This window comes from Gambusia affinis, linkage group LG21 (genome assembly GCF_019740435.1).
Source record: "Gambusia affinis linkage group LG21, SWU_Gaff_1.0, whole genome shotgun sequence".
Classification (NCBI taxonomy): domain Eukaryota; kingdom Metazoa; phylum Chordata; class Actinopteri; order Cyprinodontiformes; family Poeciliidae; genus Gambusia; species Gambusia affinis.
In genome coordinates this window covers 8853296-8869898 of record NC_057888.1, presented here as the reverse complement: position 1 = coordinate 8869898, position 16603 = coordinate 8853296, and the positions used below count along the sequence as shown (strand labels likewise).

Sequence of the window (16603 nt, the reverse complement as noted above, 5' to 3'; positions counted from 1 at the left end):
ATAGGTGAATAAAAGTGAGGAAAAGTAATGAAATAACAAAAATACAGAAAATACACATGCATAACAGAGATGACAATCTACCATCCCCCAGAGACTTCTAAACAGCTATTATTCCAGAAGGCATGTGACTAAAAACCTGCTGTGGCACAAATGTCCCCCTAAATTTAATTGCTAACATAAAATTTCTCTGTACACAGAGAAACAGAGGACGGTCATAAAAACAAGTTCCCTGAGAATCATAGAAAGATGCTGGAAAAAATATATTGGTCCTGCAGGGTTAAAATTGTATGCTTTACAATGATGGGTCTAAATTGTTTTTGATCAGTTTGCAGATAATAAGCTCATAACCGCAGCTGATACCAAATAGCACATAAATACTTAAAAAATAAAATAAAATTCTTCATGTATAATGCTAACTTGGGGTTAAATTAAGATTACAAGAAAGATTTCCATCAACTAAGATGTAGAAAAATGCAAGAGGAATATTTTACACATTTTAAACATTCTTCATATACAGTCTGATGTTTACTTATGTTTCCTTGGTGTTTGGAAGCATTCCCTTTAAACTGTATGACTTGAAACAAGTCACATTTTGAACCTCTTGCTACAATCTCCTTCAAATACTTTGCAGAAATCATGGACCCTTCCAGGTATAAATGGCGTAATTTATTTTATGATTCCAAGACCTACTTTGATCTACTGATGGTGCACCCAATCATTGCCCATTAGGACGACCCATTGGTTCCCAAGACTACATGTATTTTTTTAAAATACACCAGTCCCTTCTGCATCAAAATCCTCACAAAATTATAATCAAATCAAACTACAAAACAATCTAAAGCCCTAACAGACATATGGTAAATTCACTTTTTTTGGCCCTTAAATTATTTTTATTATAGTTTGAGTGTCTAGGAGTGCAAAAAAAAATATTTCTTATCTCCTAGTGCTGCTTAGATATATTTATATTCTCTTTTGGGATATGTTTTTCAGTCTGTTAAATTTTCTCCATTCCCCAGTACAATTTCTTGTGTCTTGTCACTACATTTGCTGTGGGCAGAGGCAGTTGTAAAAGTTTCTTTCGGAAAGTTTTTGTTTAATACTTTATCAAACTATTTTTAGCAAATATTCTACTTTTACTCTTCTATTTACTTTGAATCTTTAGCCGATGGAGCTGTGACAAAACTTCTCCCCCAGGGATAAACAAAGTATTCCTGATTTCTGATTTAAGTCACCGTTAAAGGAACAAGAAAGGCTTAGATATGAGATATGAGACAGAGTGCCTTGCAAAAATCTTTAGATCCCTTGAATGTTTGCTCCATTTCAATCAAATATTATAGAACAAAAACTATTGAATTACTATGAATATTACAAGTTTTTATTTTATTTTGCTTACAATAAACCTAAAAAATTGTTACATGCATAAATGGATTCAGCCCTTTGGGTCAATAACTTAGAGCACTACCTTTCATTGTAATTAGAGTTGCAAGTCCTTTGGGCTATGGCACTATCGGCTTTCCATATCTACACTGAACATTTTGCTGCTTACATCCACTGACCTCCAGGGGCTCTCTTATTCAAAGAGAGCTTCTTTTTTCTGCTTTGTTTGCAAACTTGTTACACCTTGATGCACAGCTAAAATCACTTTCTCTTCATCAGTTGACTCTATAAAGCCTTCAGTGCCAAACAAATTCCTCTTGGGGATACGTGAATTGCTTGACTGTTAAACTTAATCCTGTGTAATGATTTTTTTTTTTTCTGTTTGGTAAACCGTTTTAATTCAAGATATCTTGTTATTGATGGAACCTATGGTAGGGATTCTCTACCATTTTCTTGTACTTAGTCCTTTCCTGTTTTGTGGCTAGCCAGATAACTAATGCATAGTACTTTCATTTTTAATTACTTAAGGACTGTCATTTTCAGTCATAAGGGAATAGTCTGTCATGAAATGTGGTGAAGAGGCAGACGCAGAGGACCCAGGTTGTAGAGAATGATGGTTGTTTAATGAAGAAATAATTCAAAAGTCCAGAAACCCATGCAGCACAGATGAACTGACTAAACTAAGCTCACAGCTGGTAGCAACTGGAGACAACTGAAACAAAACGACAGACTAGACAGCAAACAAGCACCCAAACGAGACGAGGACCCGACAGAGACACAGGTGGCATTAAATAAACAAAGGGTAATCATGGAACGAGAGACACCTGGGAACAATCAAGGGGTAGACAGGACAACACAGAGACTCAAGACACAGAAACCCCAAAATAAACACAAAAAATCTCAAATCAACACAGAAAACCCAATCCTAACATGTTTTTGTGTTTTGTTTATGTCTTGGAGACCTTGATGTTTAATGCTTTCCGTTTTGTTAACTTTTGTGAATCTGAATTTGGACAATGCAGTCCATTCAAAAAGTGACCAGGGTAAATTCAATAGCTTTACTTTGTAAATTTTGTATTACACCTTGTGAATCCTGGACTTCCATTTTAAGTTTTGTAACATTGCCCATTCATTTTTTTCAGTCTTGCTTAAGCCCAGCCAGGTTTTGATCCCCAATTTGGTATTTTTAGAAACTCTAAATTGGATTTTGATCAAAACTTTGATTGTCTCTTTTTAACACATAATATACTTTGATCTAAGCCAGTTTTGGTTGTATTTTTAAGGAAGATGACTCTCTGCTGTGGTCTAAAGTCTCTCATTAGTTTTCTTCCTACTTAAAGCTCTGTCCATCTTCCCACCAATTTTTACTGGTTTCTCTGTCCCTGTCAGAAAAAATGAATGTCCTCAGCATAATTTTGCCACCAACACGTTTTACTGTGATTATTGGTTTGATCAGAGCAACATGCAGTTTTGTATGCAGATTAAACATATATAATTTGGTCTTATCTTACTAGAGCACATTTGTTCATGTTTTCTGCTTCCCCAGCATGACTTGTGCCATTCTCTAAATTGAATTTCTTTTGACATTCTTTGAACAATTGTTTTCTTCTCACTGATTTTTCATACAGGACATGAAGCTTGAGGGGCATTGCTTGTAGTTTTCCTTTAAACAGATTTCCACATTTGACTTGTGTATTTTTAGTTTCCTCTGGAGTTATCGTGGCCCTCTTTGTGAGATCCACAGGTTGACTCTATTTACTAAGTGACTTCTAAAGGCAGTGGTGTATCAAAAAGATAGCTGAATACAAATACATACCACACTTGTCAAATAGTTAGAAAATTAACTATTTATCCTAGTTCCCATGATCCTTTGTGTTGATTTGTAATAAAAGATTGGAATAAAGTGGGCTTTCAAGTTTGTGATTGCTCTGAACAAGAGGGGAAGATATTCAAGATGTATTACACATTTCACCCATACGTCCTCACCTTTATTGTCCTCTGCCATCCTCATTTGTAATCTACGTGGCACAGCCACCAGTATTGGTCATGGCAGTATAATTGTGACATTAACAGGCACCTTGGTTCTATGGGGATCCACAAATGTTACTCATAAATTTGCAGCGTGAAAGTCACATGGTCTGCGCTGGGGAAAGACAAATTCACGGAGCGTATTAGTCAAGGTCTCTAAATAACAAACGTTGTATGCAGGACAATCTCTATCCAACAAAGACTATACAGAAATGTCTTGTAGGCATGATTTTTCAACTTCCCCGATTGAAAGGATTTGCAGCTTTTGCAGAAACATCAGATAAAAGTTGTTATTCCTGAAAACAGCAGCAAAAATATAGGAACTGTGTTGTCATTAAATGATGAATCAGTGTAACTATAGGATTTATTGTTGCAAAGATCTAAATGAGTCACAATGTAAATCACAACATAATCCCCAAGTGACAGTGATCTTTATTAATACCCATCATGCACATATCCCTCATAATGAAAGTGATCAAATGTGGCGGGCGTGTAATAGGATGGGATTTGGCTCATTAGATGATGAACAGCCAACAAATTGGGCCTTGTCCTTTGCCAGCAGCCTGGGTCACAGTAATCGTTCAGTCAACATGAAAGAGTTGTCTATTCTAAGCTTTAGAGCACAACTTCAACTGACACCAAATATTGTTCCGACTGTAAAGTTTGTAACAATGTCAAGTGTTCTTTCGGTATATTTAGCTTCAACAGAGTGGGAAGAACTCTTTGACTTAAGTGTCATGAAGAGCTGTAACAGAAGAGAGCTTTTTATCCACTCTTCTATGATGACTATCAAATATAATAATTTGTTTCCTGCAGCATACCCACATAAACACTGACTGAATCTGTGCTTATAACTAAAAATAAATTCTTTAATCTGGAAAAAAAAACAAAAAACGTTCTAAATTATTAGAGACACATCAGAGGAATGCAATCTCTTAGTAGCCTATGCGGACGGTGTGATGCTGCTGTAGTAAACAAAAGTGGGCATATAGATATTGGATAATATGACCAAAAAAACAGAACCTTAGGGAACCCTATTGCCAAGTTCCACATTATATTTTCAAATTAGACTTTACCAGTTGGAACGTTAAAATTCGGTTTGACTTGTTTTACTTTTAAAAGCAAATTAAGAATTAGAGCCTCTTCTTTTGCATATCCAAAAGATAGATTTTGCTGCTACATTTAAAAGCAAACCAGCAACTCCACCTTTTAATTGATGAAAAATAACACAGAAGTTTTGGAGTGGCCTCGTCAAAGTTCAAACTTGAATTGGATTGAGATGGTGAGATTGTAGCTTAAATAGGCTGTTCATGCTCAAAAAGTCTTGCAAAGCTTAGTGGTAATTGTTGCCACCAAAAGTAATACAACTAATTTGTGGATTTTAGGGACAATTGGATGTGCACAGCACTGTGTAAAAGCGTGAACACAACACTAGTTCAACCTAAAACTTGATTAACATTTTTGTGCCTCAAGCATACCAGGGCCAGTCGGTCGATAAAAAGAAACAAAAACAAAAAAGTTCAGATATTTAGAGCCTTAGATTTAAATACTTCATATAATGATGGTAAATTATCACCATAAAATCTGCTTTGTTGGAAGCAAATACAAAGAAATTAAAAATGACTCATAACTTGTACATCGTGTGTTTTATCACCTCCTGGCAGATGGAAATCCACTCCAGCTACATTTTCTCAAATCTGTGCACTATTCAGGTTAATAAAACATTCAGAGTAGTGGTAAGTCTCATCTCCTTAACTGACCATGCATTTTCATGCAAATTCTTCTGCAAGCTGCTGGTCCACACAACTCTGACAGCTTCACAATGCCACCGTATTAAGCAATGGTGCCACTGCGTGGACAAAAGCTACACACACAAAACCTGCAGAGGCTTATCTTGACTTAAAAGGAGTCAGCACTCCTTTTGAACAGAATTCGAACAGTAGCCATTCAGTTACTAAAAATGCGACCTGTATTCGTACTGGCCTTAAAAAGCCAAATTAGAGACTGTAGTAAAAATGCAGCAAACATTTAGGGAAATATAAAAAATTAACAATTTAATAAACTTTATATATTTTTCACTAAACTATGAACAAAAAAATCCCCAGACAAGTTTGAGGCACATCTGTTGTCTTCAAAGAAGAAGAAGTTTGTACCCTGCCAACCATGGGAGATCATCACTTTTCCTTTATGTTGATTAATTTTTTAAAGCTTTATTTCTTTTTTTAGTTTATAAACTCCCCACTGCAGCTTTCAGGGTAACATAGTTTGTGTTGGACACATTCAACTGGTTTTAGTACTTTTTACACAAGTTGATCTTTACTCTTCGCCCTGCTTTTAACAACAAAATGACAAACTATTTATGACAGAGGGAGATAACAGATGCTATAAAAGGACACACTGTGACACCAGTTATGATAGATCTTGTCCTTCCCTGTTATAGGCTGAGACTTAACTCTGTTAAGATGAATAAAGACAAATAGATTAAACTTTTTTGCATTTTTAATACTTTTCTGACAAACTTTTCCTCCTGCATTTTAACCCCTCACGGTCACCATGGTAAACCACAACCCACCCAGGATAATATTGATGCTTGTCGGATTATTTACCTTATTTCCTGCAATTACTTTAAACTTTCTTTCAGGCTTTCAAGATTATTCAGGTGAAAGTTTTTGTTTTACAAGAATCCAGTCATCTCAAGGATTTTAAGAGGATTCTCCAGAATCAATATGTAACTCTCAATGCAGGTGTCTTCAGGCAGCATACAGAAGATGTCTCACTCAAGTACGTGACATCTGTAACTCCTGCTCAGTGGACGTTTTTCGTGTGGGTTTTCATTTACTTTTGGTTTTTTGCCATGTTTGTGTACTTTTTGGCTGGACTTTGTAGAAGGTAAGCACTTTTTAAAAATGTATTTATTCAATACAGACAAGGCCAACACATTGGCGTAAAACCAGATGCTCAATTTTCAACACTTTTGAGTTACAGATGGAAAGGTTCTGTAGATTTTTTCACAGGATGAATATTTCTTTCTGTTTTAATACTTTACATCACCCTTCTGTCCTGTCACATGTGGGAAATCACACTTTCTTGTACTGAGTCAATTTATTTCTCCTCAGTGCACTCATTTTCTCTTTACACCTTTCAGATTGCTCAAACCTCTTATGAAAAGACAGTTTATTTCCCCACAGGCACCTTCTGCTTGTCGACATGTGCTTAGTATTTAACTGTATTACCTCTGCCCAGTGCAGGAGTACATATGAGTGGATGTACACCACACCTGCAGTGTTGCCTTATGGGTTTCATGTCAGCATCATCATATACCTTAGTTTGAATATCACCTGGCTCTTTCTGTATGACAGAGAGTAAGTATGCTAACTCACACTAAACATCAGGCTCCCCTTGTTGTCGTCTCTTTTGATTCATATGAACATTTTATTTCTCTGTGTCCAGAATGCTGCTCCCAGTGCTCATAACCTCAGCTCTAATGACACTAACTGATTACATGATGCTATTTTTCTCCTGCCGTGGGCTAAAGATTTATGGTGCCTGGCTGAGCAAACATCGCAACGCAGACCTCTGGATGTTCAGGATATTGGTAAAACTATAAATATAGGGCAACATTCCTGGGCGGCTTTTTATTTGGTCTTTTCAACATATTTGCTATGACAGGTATGACTAAAAGTTTGTAAAATCACATACTGAAGCTAGTTTTGATGAGCAATTGTAAAAAAACAAAACAAAAAACACATTCATTTTGATGCTGAAAATCATTAAGATAAATTTTTACTTCTTCTTCCTTTTTACTTCTCTGTTTTCTGTTTTTATCTTGTTTTTTTCTGCCGAACTCACCCTTCAAAGTCAGTGGGTGGAGCTGACACCGATTTGTCGGACTTTACCAATTGAGCCTAATATTTTGAAAATTGTTATTGTAATAGCGGATTGTTTTTTTTCAATTACCGTATTAGACAACTTAAAAGCATCAGATTGTGAGTGAGAGAGTTTGACAGACGACATAATGTATGCATGTGTTCTATCTGATGCCACAAAAACACAAGCGACTGTTCACAAGCAAGTAACTGGAAGAGTGTCGAAATAAATAAATCAAAAACACATCTTTGCAGCATTTACTAACTGGTTTTTGGTTCACTCAAGCTGTCTCTTGTTGTGTCAAAACAGGTGCAAAATGGAGTGGCAGTGCATGCCACTTGGGGGACACTCTCCACTTTGCTGAACCTGACAATCTACTTGCAGCATCAGACGGAAGCATCTCGATATCACTGCACAATGTTGTCACTGCTGCTCCTCCTGATGGAGCTGTTAGTGTGGTGAGTCTGACTCCCAGCTGCCTTATGTAGTTTAACTGCTTCTGTTGCTTGTCATTAGACAGAAGCAAAGGAAAAAACAAGCCTTTTTTGTCTGCTGCTTTCAGGTTTCTGTTGGAGAACTTCTATCTTGATGAGCACCTACGCTATACTGTGACCATCTACCCTGTAGTTACTGTGTGGCTGACAGGCATCCTGGACAACAATGTGTCTCCTGGTACTAATTTGCACATCTTTGAAGGTAAAGTTTGAAGTGTGCATCAATATTGAAAAGATAAAACAGATAAAATATTGTCATTTTGCATGTATGATTTATTGTGGGCAGCTGGTGTTTTTTAAGAAATAATTTTATTATTGAACAACTGCAGTGCTTCCAGTAATTCCTACATGTTAAAGACCTTAAACATGGATGCTTAAGAGAGTACAAGTGAGGTGTTAGCTTTTTGATGAAAAACATATATGTGGACAATTATTGGGAAAATATTAAAGTTATTATTCAACTAAATGAAATAAACAAAAGGTCTCATCTCACTGTAAATCTGCTGTTTATGAAGGGCCTCCACGTTCCAAGATTACTTGAATACTTGATTTCTGTCTCATTCTGCAGCTTTGATCCTGGTGATTGCCTGTGTCCTGCTTGTGGTTCGCATCATCCTGGTGGTGTGGAGGCATCACAAACAACCGCTTTACATGGACAATGAACTCAGTTTGACTCCAGTGGAAATATCGTTGTCACAACCCACTATTTTCCTATGAATATTTTCCTGTGATGATGGTAAAATATTACATGTACATAGAAAGAAGAATTTTTACATCATTAATGCTTAGGATGTCATTCCACTTTCTTAAGAAAACTTGAAACAACATGCATACCTCAGACTGCTGGAGATAGACACCAGTCTCCCTGCAAAAGTGAAAGAATAAGCAGATTTGGACAATGGAAGGATGTATACCTCTTGGAAAAGTGTTGTACAATGTTGTTTTTTTATAATTAACAACAATATAACTTTTGAATACACTGGAAGAACTCATGGGAAATAAATTACAATATATCAAGGAGTGGAGTCTACTCTGCAAGCATGCTTTTTTGTAACAGGTAGAAAACTGAAGCTTCAAGTGGTATCACCAAGTCTTGATAACAAAACAAGGCATTCTACTGCTTTTTTACTCTGTCTCTTGCCTATGAAATATTTTCTATCTTATCATATCAAACATACATGTGTGGAGTTTAGTGAACAGCACTAGGGACCATGTGTTCTCGGATCAGACTAAAACAGTAATTGGCACCACCATTTTCTGCAGTGAGGACTGTGTGTGACACAATTCGGTTGAAGGACAAAAAGCCAAATTATTTACAATATAACCTGGAACTAACATGGTTCTTTGTGAAACACATTCCATGTTGCATGTTCTATATCAAAAATAGCAATATCCACTGAAATTAGAATATGAAAGAAAAACAAAACATGCATTTTTTTTTTTATAAATAAAACTGTATATTATCCACTTAAGCTAGTTTTCAACCTAAACTCCAAAAAATGTCTTGATTTTTGTCACTTATGTCCATAAGGGATTTTTTTTTTGGTCATGTCACATAATATATTTACATTCTTGAATTTTCATTTTGCCCACAGGTTGCATTAACATTGTTAATAAAAATAAAGTAAATAGGTGGAAATTATTGAACTCGCTTAGGAAAATTGCTGAAGATAAAATCCACAGATAACTATATAGTTTTGTAATGATTTAATCACCAGAGGAAGCATACGCTGTGTCATTACACTCCATGTGGGTTCAGAACTTCTGTAAACAAAGAGTGACATGTAGGTTTAAAGTCAAGAACCGGAAGTGCTTCATTGACAGCTAATGATTTTAACACTATTAAACTTTATTCTTGCTGGGAGTCAAATGTATGGCTAAGAGAACAATACATTGTTAGAGGTGTTTTCATTAGTCTTGTAATAAATGTTAAATTAAAAAAATAACTATATTTTTTCTCCTTGGAGAAATTCCATTTATGGATCAAATAGCTGAACTCAATAACCAAGCTGTTGCAATATGTCATGGAAAAGTAATCAGAGCAAGATCATAAAATTTCTCAGCAAAAGCCAAGTTCCAAAGTCCCATAAACAAGATAATAGTACCAATGCGTTGTCTTCAGAATCTCCCAGCTGTAGTCAGTCGTACAATGGCTTCCATCATGTTTCCCTGGATCAAAAATACTTGTTTCCATTTAGCATTGCACGCTGGCAGCATCGTTCTTGCAATCATCACTCAGATAATCTCAGAAGTCTTTTTTTACCTGGCGAAGGAAGACAAAGTGCCCAATGGTGAGTGATACATCATGCAAGCATTTTTAAATCATGGAATTAAAACTCAAAGATTGTAGGAATCACAGAAATGTTGGTGTCTTCCACACAACTTTTGATATTAGTATTTTTCCAAGATTGTGAGTACACACAGATAAGTGATTATTAGCTTTTGGGTCCTCAGCTGTTTTCCAGACTTCATCCTGGAATGTGTCCAAGACCTTCTCCCTAGAGTTGACTATGGACTCGTGGTCTGAGAACTTCTGGATCTGGATTGATCTGTGGTCTAAAATGTGGCTCGTTTATGCAGCTGTGAGCCTCTTCAGAAGGTACATCTGCAGTGCAAGAATAAAGATTGTTTTTGACAGAATTTCTGATCTTGACATTGCTCTCCTGTCTATAGAAATGTATTCGGCCCCCAGTCGTGCAATCCTGAAATCCACCCTCCCAAATTCTTTCTGATGTGGACTATCATAAATATTATGAGAGTTTGTAGCATGCCTATGTGGGATAGACAGTAAGTTGTGTGCAACACTGTATATCATGTGGCTAAGATTGAACAAGTAAATTATTTACACCAGTAAATTAAAGCTATTTCTACTTTCTACAGCTTTATCCTACCAGCTGTGTTGTCTAGGTGGATTTTACCACTTCACAGCTTCTACATGCTTTTCCTGTCCTACTTCAACCTGAATAAGCACAAAGCCTGGCTGGCAATCAACAACCCTGGTGTGATTCCATGGACACGTTATCTGGTGATAAGACTGTGATAGCTTTTGCAGTATTACAGTGCCTTCCAGTAACCTCAATAATCCTTGAACTTTTTCACATTTTCTCATGCTACAAGCAAACATTTGTATGTATTTTATTTGGTTTGTATGCAGTAGACCAACACAAAATAGTGCATAATTGTGAAATGGAGGAAAAACATGAATGTTTTTCTCTTTACAAATAACAATAGTATATAATAGTGTGGTATGAATATGTACTCAGGGCCTCTGAGTCAATACTTAATAAGAAGAAAATTTCACTACAATTACAGCCACAAGTCTTTTGTGTTAAGTTTTTTTTTCTAACAAAAATAGGTTTTCTTTGATAAAGACCAGGAGTGTTGTCTGGGTGCCACTTGCAGCCCTTTGATTGTTTTCTATGGCTTCTGATTACTGTTCATGAATAGTTCAAATTTCACACCCCAACTTTACACAACCTTTACTCAAAATCACACTAGTTAAGTACAGCAAGAGTTTCAAAAGAGAAGTAATGTATATCCTGTTCTTATTGCTCACAACAGAAAGAAAAATATCCACTTATACACTATTCTTTTGATGAGGCAAAGTCTCAGAGTCTTTTTACGTTTTCGATCTGTGACTTAGAGACCTTTTTGCTGACTTAAGACACATTTTTATTGATTCAGTCAATCAAGTCAGTCAATAAAGTTAAACTGTATAGCACATTTCAGCAACAAGGCAGTTCAAAGTGTTTTAAATCACAAAACACCAAAATCAACAATCAAAACATTATATTTTGCCAAGTGCCATCATTTCGCATCAAAAATATTGGTTAGTGTTTAACTTATTAAGGTTCAAAAATGACTAGTAACACCTGGGGCTTTAGTCTATATTTAAAGGAACACAGTTTTTCAGCTGCTTTACTATTTTCATTTAAAGTGTGAATGGTGGGATAGGACTTTAATTGAAGGTATCAGAGTAAAGGGGTTAAAACTAAATGTACGTCACACTTTTAAGATTTTTATTAGAAAAAAAAATAAACTAATAAAGCCAGTGATAATCTTCCTTTGTTGCCAATTATGCACTCTGTTGTGGTCTATCAGAATACAAATCTGGTTAAAATATACAAAAGTTTGTGTGTTGAAGGAAATGAAAAATGATCAATGTTCAAATCCCTTTTTTTAGACCCAGAATGGATTAGCTGTATTTGCCTGGTGGTCTCTCTTTCATTCTGTGGTGGGCTTTGGCATAGTGCTTAAGTATTATGCCCGTGTTCAGGACCGAGTGGCCAGTGCCACTGTCCTTTTCATCATCTCTGTGTTCATTATTACATGGTAAGGGCAGAAATTCAGAACATATTTTGCTTGGGAACATAAAAGAAAAGAATAAGAAACAACTGACCATGTTTGCTGCTAAACTTACAGGTTCATCCTGCAGAACTTCTTCTTGATCAAGTACATGCGGCATACATTCAGCATTTATGCCATCCTCATTCTGGGACTGGGTGCAATGTTCACCAGCAGCTACCGTGTCCAGAACTTCTCTATAAACACCGCCGTCTGTGGTAAGTTGAGAAAGTGTGATGAATTATCCTGACAGACCACTTCATCATGGAGTTTCACACTGAGCATTTTGCACCTTTAGGAGTCCTTATGCTTCTGATAACCATCATGAGCTTCATCCATTTGATCTCTGCATGTCTGGAGAAGTCCCACAAGCCTGTTGCTGCAGAGCTGAGACTTGAAGGCTGTGAGACCGTGTGCAAACCAGAAGGGAATATTAAAGACAAACTAGAGAACTGAGTTGAATTGCAAAAAAAAGAGACCATCATTTGATCAATAGATTTATTTAAAACAACACAATCATTAATTCAGTTGTGTGTCTGAACATACCCTGTGTACTGACCTCATTAGCTGAAAATTTGTATGTGTGTGGTATACATCATTCACCAAAAGGTGGCAGCAAACGCTTAGATTAATGTTGAGAAATTCAAACTGGAGCTGCACCAGGAGATGGCACAATGATGCAAGCCTTGCATTTAATGCGCCTAAGGAAAAACAGTTTTTAAATGAAAAGAATCAATACTGGTCTTTTACAGATGTTAATTTTATTAACCCTTATGGCTTGAATTGTGCTGCATTCTAAACTCTCAAAATAAACTGAGTAAAGCTTAAAAACACAGTGGGTGTGTATATGTGTGAGTGTGTGTGGGCGTGTGCCTGGTTGTGTTTACATAACTGTAAAATCCTCTTGATAAATTAGAAAACATCTGTATTTTTCATCTCCCTCTTTGCTCCTCTCTGGGGTCTGTGACGCTGTTCCAAAGACATAATCACACTCAAGTTTAAGAGCTCTCTCTCTCTGTCTCTCTCAACACTGCTTAAAGAATGGAATATCAAACATGCCCTTTGGCTTCAGGGAAGAGCAGCTCAACCTTTGATGAAGACACTGAGCTTTATTAAAGTAATAAATGAAAGCAGAAGAAACAAAGACAAGAGATCATACAATGAATGTGGTGACCATGGCAGTGACATTTTTTCAACAAATAAAGATTTGTTATGCAAAATGGATACTGTTTTGAAAGATGGAAATGCAAAATTCAACCTTTTTCTGCAACATCATCATCTCATTCTTGCCTGCCAGCACAATGTTGCATTAGTATTTGAACACAGACATTAACTTGTAAAACTGGCCTCTGTGGTGGGTGGATGTCATTGACACTCATCATAAGCTTAAATTGGCAATTTGTGCAACAGTAACATTTTTCTTATCTACAGGCGATTATTAGCTCATATTTTTTAAGGCAGATAGATTTGCTTTGAGGAATGTTCAAAGACAATACATCAAAACCAGAAGAAAGTCTGCTAGAGATCCTGCTCACATGCACACACATTCTGGAAATATGTTATGGATAAGGGATTTTCTAAACATTTTTAGTCTAAACCTCATACAATTACTATTGTAAATACTCTCTCCTAAATAACTGTAGATGTTTAGCTGCTTATTTCCTATTTGCTCTGCATAAATTACTCATTTCTCATGTTGTGCAGTGAACATTTCTGCTCTTACTTTGGTCCCCTTGGTTATTTTAAAAGAGCCACAATAAACTTATTTTTCTCAGAAGACTACATACGTGCTTTTAACATTAATGGTAGAAACAGTTCAATTTGGGAGATAGTAATTTATATATGCTGATCCTTTGTTGACATTGTGGAAATAGAAAAAAAAAGTCAGTTTTCTTTCTTAGCTGTCTTGTGCAATGTTTTCCAAGCTGTGCTGTTTTCTTTTCTGTAAAACCTGGACAGAAAGGAAAAGAACAAGAGTCTAACAACAAACCTTACCTACCTAGACTAAGCACAGGACTGATCACCCTGTTGGGATTAGATTTTAGATTTTTTGTTTTATTTGTGTGCTTTTCTGTGTACAACTAATTTGGATCGAGAAGAGGGAGCAACCTTTTGACAACATTCACTATTGTGTCAAGATTTTGCTTTCAGTTGATCAGCTTAGCTAATCAGAGATGTAAGTTTTATGTATTCCTTTGGCTTCTTGGTATATTAAAATACATATATTTTTAAGACATTTTGCCTGCATAAATGAAGGTGTAATAAAAAGGAGAACAGAATGTGCTGCTGGGTCATTTTTTGGAGATCACACAAAGTTTTCCCTGAATAGTTGAAGAAAAACATGATTATTCTGCTGTGTGAAACTTGTTCACACAGAGAAGGCAGATTCTCACAATATGATTGATGGAAGTGATGTGTGAATTGTGTCATCCTGTAGCATTACACTCTGGATTTTACACAAAAAAAATAACAAATTGTTGTCTTTGCTCAGTATGTGGAGCTGAAAACATCCAATATAATAAAATTTCTTTTATGCAGGTAATTAATGCAGACAAATGTATTTATTGAACAAGCATGAAATTCTTTCATTTCGAGTCAGTATAAAACCATTCTGCAAAAAAAAAAAAAAAAAGAAAAAGAAAAAATGTATAAAAGATCAAGAAAACCTTTTGTTTTCTGTAGCTTATTCCAATTCAATTGATTATGCCCGTTGTTCCCTGCTAACTGTTTTCTGGTTTCCTGCTGCTCCTTGTAATTGCAAAGCAGATTCGGCACTACGCTGGCCTGTTCCCCCTGCTGTTTTTAAACAGAGGGAGAGCAAAAAGAAGACTTTTACAGCTGAATTCACTCCGTTCCTGTTCAGCAGACAGAGACCTATGGATGAAAATCTGAGACAAAGACTGGTGGAAGGCAGTTCTCTTTGCTGAATTTAGATTAACCCCGACATTCACACGAGTTAAGAAACACAGAAAGGTTTGCATGTTTGTTTTGCTCCCACAATACAGTTGTGCTTTAAATACCCCCTTAATTAAAATCCCACTTCCCTTGAAGAGAACCCAGAGCTTTATTTTAAAATGAAAGTAATGTTTGATTTTTATTTGGAAATCAAAGTCCCAGACCTTGAAGGGTTGAGGACCACAGAATCCCTGTTACTTGAAGTCCAGTGTGAAGTTTCCACAGGCAGTGATGACTTGGGGTGCCATGTTATCTGCTGGTGCTGGTCTAATATGTTTTCTGAATTTCACAGTAAAAGTCATCTGGGAAATATTACAAAACCCCATGCTTTCTTCTGACAAGCTGTATGGAGATGCTGATTTCATTTTCCAGCAAGAATTGGCACCTGTCCACACTTCCAAGGCACCAAGGTAATTCAATCACTCTGGTGTTACTTCAGTTGATTGGTCAGAAAGCTTGGCTGATATGAACCCAGGAGAAAATCTAAGGGATACTGCCTAGAGGAAGATGAGCGACCCCAGTCCCAACAATGCAGATTATCTAAGGACACTATCAAAGCAACCTGCTTCCATTACACCTCAGCAGAACCACAGACTGAATTCATCCTTGCCATGCAACACTGAAGCAGTAATTAATGCAAAATAAAACTCTAACAAGTATAGAGTTCATTGATACTCCATACTTTTCAGGAACTTGACATTTATTTATAAAGTAATATTTTTTAATTGATCTAATTCCAGTGTTTGTTGTGGTATTAGTAGTCCCAAGGTGCATGCCACAGTTGCCATCTCCATTACCATGCTTGCAAGCCAAATAAGCAGACTGTAGAGGTTCATACGGTCTGGACAAAATGATCCATTATATCATATCATGTTATAAGGTAATTGAAAGTAATAGATTAATAGTTACAAATTTGTAAAACCTCTAATTAACTTACAAGCGCTAAGTATATATAAAAAAATGTTGTTACTTTCACCTTTACAAAATCCCTGTTAGTGGTGAAACATTAGTGTTTCTTGACTAACTAGAACATTTTCAACACCCACACATTTTTCTAAGGAGCTTCCAGTTTAACAGGACACTCTGGCTGTTTCACCTCCAACAATTTACTGCACCACACCAGAGGGTTAAAAATATATTTGGATTTTGGCACAATAGTCTTAAAATGCTAGGGGAAAAGGAAAAACATCTCAGCATGACCATAAAAAATGAGATTCTCCTGCACTGTGTACTAGCTGCCATGGGTACCAGAAGGTATAATCCCATTTTCTTCAAAACATAATTTTCAGTGCTTGCTTCTCTGCAAAACAAATGATAAATGCCCAAGTGGTAATTTTAAGATTTCAGGTGAAGGCCAATAAATTGCTTCACGGATGGCGCTCGCGCACATATTGTGCCACGGCTTTATCACATCTCTCTGGAGCTCTGCGGCCAAATCCTCCCTGGGGTGAAACACTGGCTGAAGGCGGCAGACATGTTGTGAGAACTGGTGGTATTTCACTGTCTAGCAGCCCTGTAATTGTTTCTGTACTCTCCAA

General features: G+C 36.4%; 2 protein-coding genes across 2 annotated transcripts; both read left to right on the top strand.

Moving 5' to 3' along the window:
- The first annotated feature begins 5841 nt into the window (after positions 1 to 5841).
- Positions 5842 to 8750, top strand: LOC122824124. Its single transcript, XM_044104361.1, has 7 exons — positions 5842 to 6064; positions 6150 to 6294; positions 6654 to 6767; positions 6856 to 7000; positions 7582 to 7730; positions 7835 to 7968; positions 8335 to 8750. The coding sequence occupies exons 1-7, from the start codon at positions 5959 to 5961 to the stop codon at positions 8481 to 8483; spliced, it is 942 nt and encodes a 313-aa protein (XP_043960296.1). The 5' UTR covers positions 5842 to 5958; the 3' UTR covers positions 8484 to 8750.
- Positions 8751 to 9899: 1149 nt separating this feature from the next.
- LOC122824123 lies at positions 9900 to 14294 on the top strand. The gene is made up of 7 exons (XM_044104360.1): positions 9900 to 10057; positions 10221 to 10365; positions 10440 to 10553; positions 10647 to 10791; positions 11950 to 12098; positions 12189 to 12328; positions 12409 to 14294. The coding sequence occupies exons 1-7, from the start codon at positions 9916 to 9918 to the stop codon at positions 12564 to 12566; spliced, it is 993 nt and encodes a 330-aa protein (XP_043960295.1). The 5' UTR covers positions 9900 to 9915; the 3' UTR covers positions 12567 to 14294.
- Positions 14295 to 16603: the final 2309 nt, after the last annotated feature.

What these genes read in the sequence shown, in the direction of transcription:
- LOC122824124 (XM_044104361.1), top strand. Translation starts at nt 5,959, where the DNA reads ATGGTAAACCACAACCCACCCAGGATAATATTGATGCTTGTCGGATTA. An exon ending in AGGCTTTCAAGATTATTCAG is followed by an intron (nt 6,065 to 6,149) that starts GTGAAAGTTTTT and finishes CTCTCAATGCAG; the next exon opens with GTGTCTTCAGGCAGCATACA. An exon ending in TAATTTGCACATCTTTGAAG is followed by an intron (nt 7,969 to 8,334) that starts GTAAAGTTTGAA and finishes CTCATTCTGCAG; the next exon opens with CTTTGATCCTGGTGATTGCC.
- LOC122824123 (XM_044104360.1), top strand. Translation starts at nt 9,916, where the DNA reads ATGGCTTCCATCATGTTTCCCTGGATCAAAAATACTTGTTTCCATTTA. An exon ending in GGAAGACAAAGTGCCCAATG is followed by an intron (nt 10,058 to 10,220) that starts GTGAGTGATACA and finishes TTGGGTCCTCAG; the next exon opens with CTGTTTTCCAGACTTCATCC. An exon ending in ATGCCTATGTGGGATAGACA is followed by an intron (nt 10,554 to 10,646) that starts GTAAGTTGTGTG and finishes TACTTTCTACAG; the next exon opens with CTTTATCCTACCAGCTGTGT.